The sequence below is a fragment of the Salvelinus namaycush genome, chromosome 28 (assembly GCF_016432855.1).
Source record: "Salvelinus namaycush isolate Seneca chromosome 28, SaNama_1.0, whole genome shotgun sequence".
NCBI lineage: Eukaryota > Metazoa > Chordata > Actinopteri > Salmoniformes > Salmonidae > Salvelinus > Salvelinus namaycush.
Window position 1 is genome coordinate 44,696,102 of NC_052334.1, and position 17,870 is coordinate 44,713,971.

Genomic DNA, 17,870 nt, shown 5'->3' on the forward strand with positions numbered 1-17,870 from the left:
CATTGATTATTTTATTAAGCCTTTTCTGACGTCACTCCCAGCCGATCTTCAAGACACCACAGATGTGTTGAACAAAATTAAGGAATTGAATAATATAGGTACAGCTTCCTTTTTAGTCACCATGGATGTGGAGTCTCTATACACCACCATTGAACATGAACAAGGTTTGGCAGCTATGCACCATTTCTTGAGTACCCGACCTGAAACTGAGATGCCTCCTACAGAATTCATTGTCTCACTGACTGAATGGACTCTTAATCATAACATCTTTATCTTTCAGGACCGAATTTTTAAACAGGTCAAAGGATGTGCCATGGGAGCTTGCTACAGCCCTTCCTACGCTGGTTTGTACTTGGGTAAATGGGAAAATGACTTCATTTTGGATCCTTCTAATAACCATTTCTTTGACCGGATTATATGGTGGGGACGCTATATTGATGATGTTTGCCTGTTCTGGTCCGGCTCAGAAGATGAACTTATTTCCTTCCACCAATAACTTAACAGCATTAACCCTAACATCAAACTAACTATGGTGTACAGCAAGGATAACATTCATTTTTTGGACCTCGACATTAGTAAAAATGACAAAGGTTGTTTGCACACATCAATCTTTAGGAAGCCTACAGATGGGAATACCATTCTGAGGGCAGACAGCTTTCACCCCAAAAGGCTAAAAGAGAATATTCCATATGGCCAATTCCAAAGAGTCCACAGAATTTGCAATCAGGAAACAGACTACAGTGTCAAATCTGCTGAATTGGAGAATCGCTTCTTGAATCGGGGCTACAGCGTTCAGGTCCTGAAAGATGCAGGTATAAGGGCTGGAATACTTGACAGAGAGAACTTGTTACGAAGAGGAGTGCCTTGTGATACATCAGAGAGACTGTATTTTGTTACAAAATACAGCACTGAAGCAGAGAACATTAAAATAATAATTAAAAATAATTGGGGAATCATCCAAAGTGATACGCTACTACGCCAAGTCTTTCCTGAGCCACCAGTCATAAGCTTTAAGAGATGTTCTACCCTAAATGACAAATTAGTCCACAGTTATCTTCCGGGTGATTCTCAAAAAACTTGGCTTGACCACAAACCCAAGGGCTCTTTTAAATGTAACCAGTGCAACCATTGCAGAAATATTGCACAGAAAAAGTATTTTGTTGACACAGCTTCCAAAATGGAGTATTACGTCAAGCATTTCATTGCAAAACCACTCATGTCATCTATAGATTGGAATGTCCACAGTGCAAGGTGTTCTACATTGGACGGGCAAAGAGACGCCTTCAAGACCGCTTAGCGGAACACAAGTACGCCATACGGGTAGGCAATGAAGACTACCCCATGGCAAGGCACTACAAGTCCTTACACCATGGCAACCCTGCCTCCCTACAAGCTATGGGTATTGATCATATTCCGGCCTCTATTAGAAAAGGGGACCGTCTTAAACAGTTAAACCAAATGGAAAGTTTTTGGATTTACAAACTACAGGCCACTAAATGCCCTGGTTTAAATGAAGATATGGATTTCTCACCCTTCCTGTAGGGTTGTGATAGGTCCATTTGCTGTCATCTAGTGGACATTTCGCTCAATTGCCCTCAGCTATGTTTAGACTGTTGTTGTTCATGTTTTGCTGTGTTCTAGTGTACTATGGAATATATTGCTTTCTTATTCTTGACACTTCTCCCAGTCATATTTAAGGTTAGAACTACCTTTCTAAGTGTCCTGATACTTCTAGCTTGGAGTTGTATTTTTATGATAACACAGCTACAGTATTTAACTTTTTAATGTGTATAGTATTGCTTACTAGGTGTGTCCAATCAATTTTGTAACCACTCCCTCTTCAAATTAGGGCTAATTGGAAAAGCTGTTCAAAAGAGGACATTGTATTATTTCTTTGTGCTCCCTGAAGAAGGCCATGCAGCCGAAACGCGTCGGATTTTTAAAACCTTGTTTCTATTGAACATGCCATACAAATGAAGGCATTTTAATTAATTATATGAAGAGTGCCTTGGTCCTCCTTTCTTTTTGATGACCAATTCACCCCTTTTACCAAAGAGCACCTTCTGTCTACCAACATTTACTATTGTGTACCTTAGTAGCGCTTCCCTTCATCCTCTTTCTGGTAGTGTACATAGCTTGAGAAATAGCGTAATCTAATTTGGAAGGTAATTCTATGCTTTACAGATGTAGATTGACTTGTTCCAGATTGAGATCAGGCCAGTGAAGCCGTGACACAATCTAACCAACTGTGGCATGTTTTGCTATAGCCTTGGGTTGGCTTGGGTTTGTTGCTGCTAGTTAGTACAGTGTTGTAGTCAGACATGAGTTAGCTTGTACCACCATAGCTGCATCCAATATTTATTTGTTCCTTAGAGGCTAATGTGACTGTTTCATCTACAGTAAATTACACCCCAGCTAGCAATGAGGACTCAGCCCAATCTCAGCCCGGAACTGATTTAAACGACCCGAATCCGGGTGCCAAGCTCGATTCAATGTCATATTGAATGACTGCCCAGAATCGGCCTATCTCGTCTGCCAGAAGTAAGTGCCGGTGTCTTGCCAGAATCCCCCCAGAAGTAGCCCGATGCAAAGTCATATTCATATTAATATGACCTAATATTACCCCCCTGATAGTTTTCAATTCAGTTGCATTATACTATATAAAACTACAAACAGCTGTAAATAACAACTTTAAACAATTAATAAGTAGACATTTACTAATTGCTCAGAATCATACATTATTTTTTTTATTTTTTTTGAATAAACAGGAAAGATATTAATACAATTCATACAACAAAAGACAAGGTAGAGAGTAGGGCCTGTGCCACACATACACAACAGTAGTGTCCCCTTATACACATACACACAATAAAACAAATATCAACTACGGTCTCAGATCAAAGCAATTCATACAACAAAATACAAGGTAGAGAGTAGGGAGCAGAGGCCTGTGCCACACATACACAACAGCAGTGTCCCCTTATACACATACACACACAATAAAACAAATATCAACTACGGTCCATATCAAAGAAATTCATATAACAAATCACAGGGTAGGGAGTAGGGAGCAGAGGCCTGTGCCACACATACACAACAGCAGTGTCCCCTTATACACATACACACACAATAAAACAAATATCAACTACGGTCTCAAATCAAAACAATTCATATAACAAATCACAGGGTAGGGAGTAGGGAGCACAGGCCCATCCACAACAGCACACATATTCACTCAGAGAGGAGTCGTAGTACTAGGCCTGGGAGATGAGGGTTGGTCACAGCTCTGAGATCGACGGGACTAAAAGAGAGCGAAGATGTGAATCATTTGGACTTTAGCTAGAAGCAACTGTCTAACTACACACACTGCTGGTTGTAACATTTTAACAACTCACTCAGTGAGTAGTCGCAGGTCTAGGCAATGAGACTGGCGAGGAATGATATTCTGACTGCAATGACACTCTCATACTGTAAGTAGACTGTAGCAGTAATTACCTGTTGATGAGGAGCTCACAGAACTTGTAGTAGCCCTCGTTTGCAGCGGTGGTGAGCACGTGTCTCGGGAGGCACGTGCCCCACCCCAGCCTCCGTGAGAGGAGTCAGACCAGTCTGAGCGAGAACCACCTCATCTGCCTATGTTGCCCTTCCGCATCTCCAAGGTGGCCAAGCTACAGCTGTGTTTGTCAGACCATGAGACATCCCGAAAATCGTTCTTCTCACGAAGACACAAGTGTCACGGGACTTGTCTTACGGTAACACTGACAAAATAATAGAACTATGGAGGTAGTTTTGTTCCAACAAAAATAAGGGATAAAAAAATATATATTGCCTGAGCTTTCTTATATCTCCAAGATGTAGGACAGAAACTTCAAAACCTTATTCCTTATTTTTTACCTGTCTTTTATGCCGTTTATGAATGTATTATTCAGCACATTTCAAATGGCTATATTTGCAAAGGCCAAATTCAATATTTTATCAAATAATTTGTAAATATATAAAATAAATACATAAAGGGCTCCTAAAATTCAAAATCAAATAGCTAAATGATCCATGGTATGACCATCTTAAAACAGTTCAGTATGTTGGCTTAGTAGAATCCCTTACCCCTCCAACGGCTTAGACCTTTAAAGTCATCATTGGCCTCATGGTGAAATCCCTGAGTGGTTTCCTTCCTCTCCGGCAACTGAGTTAGGAAGGACGCCTGTATCTTTGTGGTGACTGGGTGCATTGATACACCATCCAAAGTGTAATTAAGAACTTCACTGTGCTCAAATGGATATTCACTGTCTGCTTTTTAAAAATGTTTACCCATGTAGGCATTGGAAAACCTCCCTAGTCTTTGTGATTTAATCTGTGTTTGAAATGCACTGCTCGACTTAGGGACCTTACAGATAATTGTATGTGTGGGGTACAGTGATGAAGTAGTGTCACGTTCCTGACCTATTGTTCCTTTTTCTTTTCTTTTATGTAGTTGGTCAGGGCGTGAGTTGGGGTGGGTTGTCTATGTGTGTTTTTCTATGTTGGGGTTTTGTGTTCGGCCTGGTATGATTCTCAATCAGAGGCAGCTGTAGATCGTTTGTCCCTGATTGAGAATCATACTAAGGCAGCCGGGGTTTCACGTGTGTTTTGTGGGTGGTTGTATCGCGTGTCTGTGTTAGCACCACACGGGACTGTTTGCGGTTTGTCACGTTTGTTGTTTTTGTATGTTAAGTGTTCAGTCTGTTTTCATTAAATAATCATGGACACTAACCACTCTGCATATTGGTCTGATCCTTCTCGCCTCTCCTCCTCGTCCGAGGAGGAGGATTACGACGATCGTTACAAGTAGTCATTACAAAATCATGTTAAACAGAATTATTTCACACAGAGTGAGTCCATGCAACCTATTAAGCACATTTTTACTCCTGGAGTTATTTAGTCTTGCCATAACAAAGGGATTGAATACTTATCTTATTGTGTGTAGGCCAGTGACACAAAACCTCAATTTCATCCATTTTAAGTTCAGGCTGTAACACAACAAAATGTAGAACAAGTCAAGGGGGGCGAATACTTTCTGAAGGCACTGTATACTGTGCAATAATTGTATTGAGTACACACATCCAGATTTTTTTACGGATGGTTGAGATTCTCCGAATATTCCTTTGTATGACTGTGGACACTCAGGTCGAGGTTATCAGGACAGTAGCTTATTACGCCTAGTCTTAAATTGTTGGACAACATGAGTAGACTGTATTGATGAAAGTTAAAAAACTATTGACGATAAAAGCGTGCTGTTTTCTGTCGATTTATACATCTTGTGTCATAACTGGAGGTCCAAGGCAGGTGTCACGAATACCACTGAAGGTGGCTCCCCTTCCTGTTCGGGTGGCGCTCGCCGGTCTACTAGCTGCCACCGATCCCTTTTTCCTTTTCGTTTGTTTTTGTCTAATTGTTTTCACCTGTTCCTTGTTGGGGTTTTAGGATGGGTGTTATTTAAGTTCATTTAGCCCGCTGGTGTTTGTGCGGGCTTGTGGTTATTTTTGACGTTTGTGGTGTTTACTGACTTTTGGGTTTTCGCTGTCTGGTATTTTAGTAACTATGGTTTTGGGTTTGTTTGCGCCTGTGTTTTGTGCTTCACCCATGTTTGTACCTGTTACTGTGCTTGAGGACATTAAAGCATTTTTTCCTGTCTACCTTCCGCTCTCTGCGTCTGACTCCACACCCATCACTCTCCCGACATTACAGCAGGTTGGACTCATTTGAATACAAGGAGGGACCAGCGAATCTGGGCAGATAAGAGACACATTTTATTATCATGTGTAGACACAACAAATCTCGATCAGATAGTGATCGGATGACAACAACCACATGGAGTAGTGAGAGGGGGAGTAGTAGTCCAGTGGTTCTTAAACTTTTTTAAACCGTGGCATACCTTGATGGAATAAAAAATTCTGCTGCACACCTGAAATTTCCCTATTCATTTATTTAGTGGTAATAACCTCCATCTCATCTGATCCATACCGCAAATCATCTATTTTGACAAACGTTTTTTTATAGATTAAATAGGCTTTATTTGAACTTTTTTCATAGTTCCTTAGTCATAATGATTCATTTGTGTACCCCTTTAAGAGCATCCTGCGAATCCCTACTAGAAACATATATTATTTAGCTTCAGTAAATAGGTATTTTGTTTTGAATGTTTTGGGCAAGAGACGAGGGGTTTTCTGCAATGTAAAGGTACAACCAACAAAACAAAGGCATGCTTCAGCCACGGATACAAAGCCATTCAGACTTATAAATGACTTTGCTTGTAATGCTTGCCTCTCAATAATGGTATTATATTATGATATTATAAAATGGGTGGTTCGAGCCCCGAATGCTGATTGGCTTACAGCCGTGGTACATCAGACCATATACCACGGGTATGACAAAATTATTTTTACTGTTCTAATTGCGTTGGTGACCAGTTTATAATAGCAATAATGCACCTCAGGGGTTTGTGGTTTATGGTCAATGTACCATGGCTAAGGGCTGTATCCAGCCACTTCGCGATGCGTTGTGCTTAAGTACAGCCTTTAGCCATGGTATATTGGCAATATACCACACCCCCTCAGGCCTTATTCCTTAAGTATAACAACCACCGGACTTGAACCAACGATACAGATGTAACCATTCAACGTATTATCTGAGAGGCCCTGGTGCTCCCAAGTAAAAATGTAATGTGCATTCCACAGGTCATGTTTATAAGTGAGTGTTCCAAAAAATAATCAAGATTAGGAAAAGTTTCGCTGCACACCTGAGTTCCTCCGGGCACACCAGTTGAAAACCACTGGTGTAGTCTCTATACGTGGGCCTGGTGTAGACTAATATGTTAGGTGATGCATGCAATTTGCTAAATTGTAGGCAGGCTTTTACTTCATAATGTCATAATGTAGGCAGGCTTTTACTTAATTATAATCTCTTACATTTAACATTAGGTAGCCTAAAATAAGCCCCCAGAAAAAACAAGTACACCTGGGAGGGACCACAGAGGTAAGACATATTCTCTCATCTCATCTCTGCATCAATCGTGAGCAAAGGGCACCAACAAACACATTTTCTTTTAAATTGCTCTTAATACCATGACTAATTTAAAAAAAGTACAGTATCAATCAATCAATCAAGTTTATTTTATATAGCCCTTCGTACATCAGCTAATATCTCGAAGTGCTGTACAGAAACCCAGCCTAAAACCCCAAACAGCAAGCAATGCAGGTGTAGAAGCACGGTGGCTAGGAAAAACTCCCTAGAAAGGCCAAAACCTAGGAAGAAACCTAGAGAGGAACCAGGCTATGAGGGGTGGCCAGTCCTCTTCTGGCTGTGCCGGGTGGAGATTATAACAGAACTATGCCAAGATGTTCAAAATGTTCATAAGTGACAAGCATGGTCAAATAATAATCATGAATAATTTTCAGTTGGCTTTTCATAGCCGATCATTAAGAGTTGAAAACAGCAGGTCTGGGACAGGTAGGGGTTCCGTAACCGCAGGCAGAACAGTTGAAACTGGAATAGCAGCAAGGCCAGGTGGACTGGGGACAGCAAGGAGTCATCATGCCTGGTTTGCCGTGACGTATGGTCCTAGGGCTCAGGTTCTCAGAGAGAGAGAAAGAAAGAGAGAACGAGAGAATTAGAGAGAGCATACTTAAATTCACACAGGACACTGGATAAGACAGGAGAAGTACTCCAGGTATAACCAACTGACCCTAGCCCCCCGACACATAAACTACTGCAGCATAAATACTGGAGGCTGAGACAGGAGCGGTCAGGAGACACTGTGGCCCCATCCGAAGATACCCCCGGACAGGGCCAAACAGGAAGGATATAACCCCACCCACTTTGCCAAAGCACAGCCCCCGCACCACTAGAGGGATATCTTCAACCACCAACTTACAATCCTGAGACAAGGCCGAGTATAGCCCACAAAGATCTCCACCACAGCACAAACCAAGGGGGGGCGCCAACCCAGACAGGAAGATCACGTCAGTAACTCAACCCACTCAAGTGACGCACCCCTCCTAGGGACGGCATGAAAGAGCACCAGTAAGCCAGTGACTCAGCCCCTGTAATAGGGTTAGAGGCAGAGAATCCCAGTGGAGAGAGGGGAACCGGCCAGGCAGAGACAGCAAGGGCGGTTCGTTGCTCCAGAGCCTTTCCGTTCACCTTCACACTCCTGGGCCAGACTACACTCAATCATATGACCTACTGAAGAGAGAAGTCTTCAGTAAAGGAGATAAGTCTTCAGTAAAGAGTAGTATGGTTTACATTTTTAACTGGCTGGCTGACTCTAATATATTCTCTTACAGGACTCGTCATCACCCAAGAAGGTAAGGTAATGCATTCCCATAAACCGTAGGAGCACAGTATCGTAACCACAGATTGATGTTAATTGGGATGAGTCTTGTCCTTGATGCAGAACTGAGCGTTTTCCGCTAGATGGGCCAACTGCAAAGTCAAAATTGTCATCATGGCTGAATACCGACCGGGCACGTGCCCAGGGGCCCTGACATCCAGGAGGCTCCCATTGATTTTGTTAGTCATTCTTACTCAGATATCATAATAACATGGCATAAATCAATACAAAATGTATAGAATTGTAGAAAACGTGCTTTAAAACTTGCAACATTTCTCTACACCCAATGGAAAAATGTGTAGAATTGCATGAAATGTACTTTAAAACAACAACAAAAAATGTCTCCACCATCAAGAGGGCGACAACTAAAATGTTTTGCCGCAAGGTGGGGGCCCCCCATCCAAATCTCGCTTAGGGCCGCCAAAATGCTATAGGCGGCCGTGAGTGGTGACACCCACACATGCACACTCAAGCATAAAGAGAAACTGCTAAGTGAACACACATGTGAAGATGGCAGGTGTCAAATCATGGGTAAACTGGAGAATGTGTATGTGTATGCCAGACATGAGCGCTCACTCTTCCCCCCACGTCATCAAAGTGGATAATTGGGTAATATTTAGTTGAGACGCCGATCAAAGAGATTACAACCTATTTTCACCCACTCAAAAGACAGCCAAAAGTTAGTTGCATTTCCAGTGTGTTTTCACTATGCTTTCAACCATCTAAAAGCACCAAATTCCAATGGTAAAACAAGATTTTTGGTTTAGTTTTCACCCAAATTGTCACACCCTGATCTGTTTTACCTGTCTTTGTGATTGTCTCCACCCACCTCCAGGTGTCACCTGTTTTCCTCATTAGTCCCTGGGTAATTATTCCTGTGTTCCCTGCTTGTCTGTTGCCAGTTCGTCAACCAGCGTGTTATTCCGTGCTCATGTTCTTTCCTTTTCTCTGTTTTTGCCTGCCTTGACTCTGAACCCGACTGCCTGACCATACTGCCTGCCCTGACCTCGAGCCTGCCTGCCATTCTGTACCTCCTGGACTCTGACCTTGTTATGATCTTTTGCCTGTCCACGACGTTTCTCCTGCCTGCATCTTGGATTATAATACATATCAGAGACTCGAACTGTCTGCATCTTGGTCTCGCCCTGTGCCCTTATACAAATATCTATCACTGTGCATTCAACCATTGAAAAGCACAGCAAAGTTTGTGAATACAATGTCAAATTATGTTTATTTATACAACAAATTACTGTGCTTCATCTAATAGCAGAACCAAATTACCTGGATTGCAATTGAGACAATGATGCACCCATTGTTATTGTCATACCTGTTTTATTTTTGTTATTATTTTTCTCTTTTGTGTATCTACCATTGGTATTATCAACAATACAGTTTTTATAAAGTATTTTTATATTTTGTTAATCAATGCAATGCTGTCACTGTTGCCTTGGTTTCTCCAGCCACTGCGTGGACCAGCTTCTCCCGGTCTGGTCCTGGGCGGGTACTCATCTTTATTCTTGCCCTGATGCTGGCGCACTCGACTCAACTTACCAACGCATTATCAAGCCCTTGATTGGAGTTGGGTGCTGGGGCGGGGGTGGGCGCCGCTGTGGGTCCCTGGGTCCAGGATTGGGGGATGCTATCGTATGCTAAATAGAGAGCTGCTAATAGAGAACAGCATTGCATCCGAAAATGTGTAGACTGATCTGGATTAAGTTGCTTGCATACATATTTTTTTATACCGTTTATACTTTTTAAACTATTAAACTTCAGCCACTTTAACAGGACGTTTTCATTATTTTACCCCTCCCGTTGTTTAAAAACTCCAGTTGTGAAATCATGACTTCTAACATTTTATGCGCTGTAAACTTTTGACAGACCCAAATCAGCTACTTTGACCACTTTCCCAACAAGTTAGACAAAATGTTAGTGTATGAAATCTTCCTCTACCTCTCTGCTTTTTAGATCGGAAATCGGAACAAAATTATGTTCTTCCAATCAAACATTACAGTTGTTTTAGTAACCGCATCAACTGCAATTTCAGTAAAAATTGTATAATGAAATCTTTGTCTACTTTTCTATTTAAATCTGATATCAGAACAGAAATATCTATTACCAATCAAGAGATACAGTTGTTTTAGTAAACGCATCACTTTTCAACTCTCTAAACTCTTTTTTGATTCATTCATTCAACCTTTCCTCACCCCTCCATTCACCTCTCCTACTCCCCCCCAGGGGAACTAGAGTGTCTTAATCCATTACTAGGGGAAATGAAAAATTATCCCTGGGTATCCCACCAAATGCTGTCCTGATCTTTATATCAGCACTCATGCCTGGAAAACAAAATACTTACCGATGACTAATCAGTATGATAAAGTCTTAAGGAAGGGACAAACTTGCTATCATATCTTGCTATCATGCTATCATATCATTGTGTCTAGGAATTTATATCCATCCATCTCCACAATTACGTTTGTTGGAAAATGACCATTATTTAAGAAAGCTTTGTAACTTAGGTCTAATGTCACGACTTCCGCCGAAGTCGGGTCCTCTCCTTGTTTATTGTAGTGCTTGTGCACGTTCCCCGTGAGCGCACGACAGGTTATTTTTGTGCCCATTTATCTTGTTGTTCTGGATGCCGTTGGTTTTGCTTAATAAATCTCCGGTTATTACCCAGTTCTGCTCTCCTGCGCCTGACTTCACTGCCGCCAATTACGCACTACATCTAATTGCTGCAGGACATGTTTTATAGCTGTCAATTGGAAAGCATCATACTCACCGCTGTCATGACTACCATTAATGTGATGATTGTTTACATGATTAATTTAATCACATAATAATTAATGTAACAATTAACTCATTAGGAATCTTGGGGCACCACGGAAAAAGTTATTTAACGAGTTACTATGTCCTGACTTAAACTCTAAAGATATAAATATCTCTTACATCAATAACAGTCAATTATTAATTATTATTAGCTCATATCAGTCTCATTCTGAACGTCGTTGACTTCATAAATCTGCACGAACGCTAGTCTAAATGATGATTCAGCCATACACAAATTATCTTAATTATTTATTTACTTACTAACTAAATATTCACACAGAAATACATAAACACACACAATATAGGTTGAATTGATTACTAACATAATGTAATGAAAAGTCCCTAGTGGACTAACCCGATATGACGGTTTGTTACACAATGAAAGGGTTGTGGAAAGAAAGACCGGGAGATGGAGAGACAAAGGAATTCAACTATCGTACATACAGTTGAATAATATGCTCACCATAAATATTTGGATATTTAGCACCCTAACAACCGCTCTTTCGGATTTAGAAATGCAACATATATTTACGCTTATATGTCTTTGTCTGTCGTCTCTCTGTTGAAACCACTCAATCCGTCTGTGACAAATAGTTTGACAGAAAGTTTCTGGTTGTGTAAGTCTCTGGTTGTCCACCAGAGGTTACAATGTCCTCAGTTGTAGTAGGCTTCTTTGTCTCTGAGAGTTCGTTAGACTGGATACATCAGAGGTACACACACGGTGGTCTTTGGTTGAGTTTACTAGATTAAAGTACTTAAACAGCTGCAGACTGAATGTTCCGATGTAGTCTTTTTCTTCTGTCCTCCTGATTCCTGCTGACAAGCAAAAATTAAAGCAGGAAGCACCAGTGACTCGATCAATAAAAAGAGTGGTCAGATGAAGCAGATGCTAAACTACAGGACTGTTTTGCTATCACAGACTGGAATATGTTTCGGGATTCTTCCGGTGGCATTGAGGAGTACACCACATCAGTCACTGGCTTTATCAATAAGTGCATCGAGGACGTCGTCCCCACAGTGACTGTACGTACATACTCCAACCAGAAGCCATGGATTACAGGCAACATTCTCACTGAGCTAAAGGGTAGAGCTGCCCATTTCAAGGTGCGGGACTCTAACCCGGAAGCTTACAAGAAATCCTGCTATGCCCTGCGATGAACCATCAAACAGGCAAAGCGTCAATACAGGGATAAGATTGAATCATACTACACCGGCTCCGACACTCGTTCTATGTGGCAGGGCTTGCCAACTATTACAGACTACAAAGGGAAGCACAGCCGTGAGCTGCCCAGAGACACGAGCCTACCAGACGAGGTAAATCACTTCTATGCTCGCTTCGAGGTAAGCAACACTGAGTCAAGCATGAGAGCATCAGATGTTCCGGACGACTGTGTGATCACGCTCTCCTTAGCCGCCGTGAGTAAGACCTTTAAACAGGTCAACATACACAAGGCTGCGGGACCAGACGGATTACCAGGACGTGTGCTCCGCGCATGTGCTGACCAACTGGCAGGTGTCTTCACTGACATTTTCAACATGTCCCTGATTGAGTCTGTAATACCAACATGTTTCAAGCAGACTACCATAGTCCCTGTGTCCATGAACACAAAGGCAACCTGCCTAAATGACTACAGACCCGTAGCACTCACGTCTGTAGCTTTGAAGTGCTTTGAAAGGCTGGTAATGGCTCACATCAACACCATTATCCCAGAAACCCTAGACCCACTCCAATTTGCATACCGCCCAAACAGATCCACAGATGACGCAATCTCTATCGCACTCCACACTGCCCTTTCCCACCTGGACTAAAGGAGCACTTACGTGAGAATGCTATTCATTGACTACAGCTCAGCAGTCAACACCATAGTGCCCTCAAAGCTCATCACTAAGCTAAGGATCCTGGGACAAAACACCTCCCTCTGCAACTGGATCCTGGACTTCCTGATGTGCCGCCCCCAGGTGGTGAGGGTAGGTAGCAACACATCTGCCACGCTGATCCTCAACACTGGAGACCCCCAGGGGTGCGTGCTCAGTCCCCTCCTGTACTCCCTGTTCACCCACGACTGCATGGCCAGGCACGACTCCAACACCATCATTAAGTTTGCAGACAACACAACAGTGGTAGGCCTGATCACAGACAATGACGAGACAGCCTGTAGGTAGAAGGTCAGAGACCTGGCCGGGTGGTGCCAGAATAACAACCTATTCCTCAATGTGACCAAGACTAAGGAGATGATTGTGGACTACAGGAAAAGGAGGACCGAGCACACCCCCATTCTCATCGACGGGGCTGTAGTGGAGCAGGTTGAGAGCTTCAAGTTCCTTGGTGTCCACATCACCAACAAACTAGAATGGTCCAAGCACACCAAGACAGTCGTGAAGAGGGCACGACAAAGCCTATTCCCCCTCAGGAAACTAAAAAGATTTGTCATGGGTCCTGAGATCATCAAAAGGTTCTACAGCTGCAACATCGAGAGCATCCTGACTGGTTGCATCACTGCCTGGTAGCATCACTGCCTGGTACGGCATTTGATCGGCCTCCGACCGCAAGGCACTACAGAGGGTAGTGCGTTTCGGCCCAGTACATCACTGGGGCTAAGCTGCCTGCCATCCAGGACCTGAACCAGATGGTAGGTGTTCCAAAGGTTCAACTTTGAGAAGATGGTCGCTCCCTGAAGAGGTTCAGAAGAGGTTCAAAAGCTGAGGAGATGAGTGGTAGAGGGTAACGTTTCTAAATGACATTACGGTTAACTTCTTATGGCTGGGGGCAGTATTGAGTAGCTTGGATGAATACGGTGCCCAGAGTAAACTGCCTGCTACTCAGTCCCAGAAGCTAAGATATGCATAGTATTAGTAGATTTGGATAGAAAACACTCTGAAGTTTCTAAAACTGTTTGAATGATGTCTGTGTAAGCCTGAGAAAAAATCCAACCAGGAAGTGGGAAATCTGAGATTTGTAGTTTTTCAACTCATCGCCTATCGAATATACAGTGGGATATTGGTCATATTGCACTTCCTAAGGTTTCCACTAGATGTCAACAGTCTTTAGAACCTTGTTTGATGCTTCTACTGTGAAGGAGGGGGGAATGAGGGCTCTTTGAGTCAGGGGTCTGGCAGAGTGCCATGAGCTGACCACACGCGTTCACGTAAGAGTTAGCTTGCGTTCCATTGCATTTCTGAAGAGAAAGGAATTCTCTGGTTGAAACATTATTGAAGATGTATGATAAAAACATCCTAAAGATTGATTCTATACATCGCTTGACATGTTTCTACGGACTGTAACGGAACTTTTGGACTTTTCGTCTGCTCGCGCCTCATGAATTTGGATTACTGGGCTAAACGCGCGAACAAAAAGGAGGTATTTGGACATAAATTATGTACTTTATGGAACAAATCAAACATTTATTGTGGAACTGGGATTCCTGGTAGTGCATTCTAATGAAGATCATCAAAGGTAAGTGAATATTTATAATGCTATTTCTGACTTCTGTTGACTCCAACATGGTGGATATCTGTATGGCTGGTTTTGTTGTCTGAGCGCTGTACTCAGATTATTGCATGGTTAGCTTTTTCCGTAAAGTTTTTTTGAAATCTGACACAGCGGTTGCATTAAGGTAAGCAGAGTAAAGTGTTTACATGACTATTGCCATACTTGGCCTACTGCCATAATCAGTTAAATATTGAATTATTAGTGTGCATGTAAACATAATCACAGAGAAGGACCTTTCTTTTTAACCACAGATCATAGAAATGCGCTGTTTTCACGTATGTAGACACTGGTTTGATGATGAATATGAGGTTGAAAAGTGGCGGAATTGTCCTTTAAGTTGGCTAGTAAATAAAGATGCATCTGGTATGATCATCGTAACCCACTGGAGACAGACGGAAATTCAACGTCCACATCATTTGAATGAAATGACGTTGAAACAACGTGGAATAGACGTTGAATCAGTGTGTGCCCATTGGGAATGCTTAAATTACATCGCAACTGCAAAACGAGGCCCTGGTCTCTCTCTCTTTCTCTCTCTCTCAATTCAATTCAATTCAATTCAAGGAACTTTATTGGCATGGGAAACATATGTTAACCTTGTCAAAGCAAGCGAGGTAGATAATATACAATAATCTCTCTCTCTCTCTCTCTCTGATATAAAATGTTTATAATTATAAGCCGAGTGAAATAACTATGTGAATTACATTGTTATAACTAAAGTTCAACAATGAAAATCCTGACAAAATGTTGTATCTAATGTTCCAATTCATTGTTGTGGATAATAGTTGCGAAAAGGTCGTGTGGATTTAAAAATGCTATTTTTCTTTCCCAATGGAAACCAGATGGTGTCCAGTATCTTGCCAGTCAAGACAAGTGGAACCAATCAACAGTCCCTAAACTTTTAAATCCCTCCCGCTTAACTTCGGGAAAGCTTGGGTCAGACGTAGAAGTTGATGTGGGTTGAAATTCCTATAGAACGCTCTGTCGCCCGGTCCGCTTCTTCTTATCTAGCTGCAAGAGCCGCGGGCTGAATTCCTATCAACCTCTGCCAGATCAATGCATAGCTTTTAAAACATTTATAATGGCGATGGGAAAAGTAACGATATTTCTACTTCAGTTGTCGTGGACTGTTCATCTTGTAACAGCCATTCAGAGGAAAGATATATTTCCTTATGGGACACTGAGCGGCGATTTCACTCTGCAGGAGGGGGACGACGAGACGTCCAAAGTACTCGCGTTGAAGAGACCTCTCTATTTCTATGGTTCGCAGTTCAATGAGCTATACGTGAGTATGAACTATGACTAATATTTGCCTTGTACACTAAGCATACGGGGTTACATTTGGGGTTCTTGGTCATTGCACATATATGAGCACGATAATTAATATGTCAAGAGAAATGTCTTAGTACGGTCACTGAAGAAATAACACGTTTAGTAATCTTTTAAAACGTGTCAACTGTGTTCTGTCGAGGTACATTGCATGTGAACATGGAGTTTAACTAGGCAAATGCAGGGTAAGGAAATGGTCAAATTAATAACATCTCATTACTCGTAGCATAGCCTACTGTTTCTATATACGACTATGTCATTGTCAATGTGTCGATTTTGGACATGATGGACTAGGAAAATAGGCTGATATATAAGGAAATTTGAATAATTATGATTATTCATTCAATTAAGTATTTTGGTTCTATGTACCAATCATGAAACACTTGCTTTCTTTGCATCTGTTACATGAGTTCATTAAAGGAAAGATTCAACCATTTGAATGTAATATCGTATTTGTGCATCTCTGAGCGATATTCTATCGATTCCCATGGTCATTTCATGTTTTTATGTGTATCTGGGCTATTCGCCGTTTAAGCAAGCATACATTTAGCCGGTATGAAAACGTTTTTGATAATGTGTCATACTGGCTATATTTTTGCCTTCTTAAATGGCGAATATCTCAGATATACACATGAACAACTAAAATGATCCCAGGAATCGATGAAACATCGCTCAGAGATTCACAAAGACGATATGACATTCAAAAAGGGTGAATCTTTCCTTTAACCTTTAAATTACTCTTAGGAATCTGTGACCATTGAGTCGCTATGTTGTCAGAGTTTAACTCCCTTGGGAAAATCACCCATTTACTCATATCAATAGATCACTTGTTAGAATCCATTCGGGGTCCGCGAAAGAGTTGTAAAACTAACATTTTAAATTAAATGTAGTACAACAATATTTAGTGCTGCATGTCAGAATAAACTTGTTTTCAACTAAATAAATGATCTGAGGAAATGTATTTTACACATTGTAACTTTTCTCAGGGCATGGAAATATCAAGACACAATTCGCCAGACAACTCGACTCAAATATATATATTTGTCTCTTTTGAAAACAATTATCAGTTAGCAGTGGTTTTCAACTGGTTTTGTCTCGGGAACCAGGTTGTCTCAGCCGCGACCCAATATTCGCATCGCGGAAAAGAATCGACAAAATACAATCGGGTAAACTATTTTTAATGCTATATTAATAGTAAGTGTAGCTATTACATGACAACATTCCCATGTCTTTCATTGCCAATAATAGATTTTTGCCCATATTCTTGATGAAGAATGTCAATAAACTCACTGCGAGACCACAAAATCAACCAAAATAGTGCTGCAAATAGCCCTATATTGAAAACACTGTGATTTAAGAAAAATTGTTCAGAGATTAAATTATTTTAAAAAAAATGTAAGTTCATGAGCATTTCTACACAATTTGTACCAGGTTTAAGTTCAGACTGGAGTAATTTTTTCTTTCAAAGAAACATTATTATTTTTAAATTTTTTACTGACACCCACCAGTTGAGTTAAAGTGCATGTTTTTGACACCAAGGTGACAAAAAGTCCTTTGTAGGATCTGGTAACCCTTACAACAGCTGTAATATCACCAAGTCTAACACACTTCTTGAGAGGTCTTCCCTTTGGCCATTGGAGCAATAAATGTTGAATTCCAAATTGCCCCTCATCCCTAACTCCAAACCCCTAAGGCTTCCTCTAACTCGGAAGGATTGGATAAGCTATCTGTAATTACTTCAGCTCGCCTTATGATAGGCTGGATGACATTTTTTGGCTGTATTGTATCCATTCAGTAAACAATTTCAGATCTACAGGAGTGCCTAGGGGCCAGGGCTCACTTGATAAAAATAGATGT

The 17,870-nt window shown here is 41.4% G+C and overlaps 1 protein-coding gene across 1 annotated transcript in view; it reads left to right on the forward strand.

The window, feature by feature from the left end:
- Window positions 1–15,664: 15,664 nt before the first annotated feature.
- nid2a (nidogen 2a (osteonidogen)) overlaps window positions 15,665–17,870 on the forward strand; it is a 122,854-nt gene continuing 120,648 nt past the window's right edge. Inside the window, exon 1 of the mRNA XM_038967376.1 lies at window positions 15,665–15,969. Coding sequence (XP_038823304.1) covers window positions 15,766–15,969 — 204 coding nt within the window. The 5' untranslated portion in view covers window positions 15,665–15,765. The remainder of the gene's footprint in view (window positions 15,970–17,870) is intronic.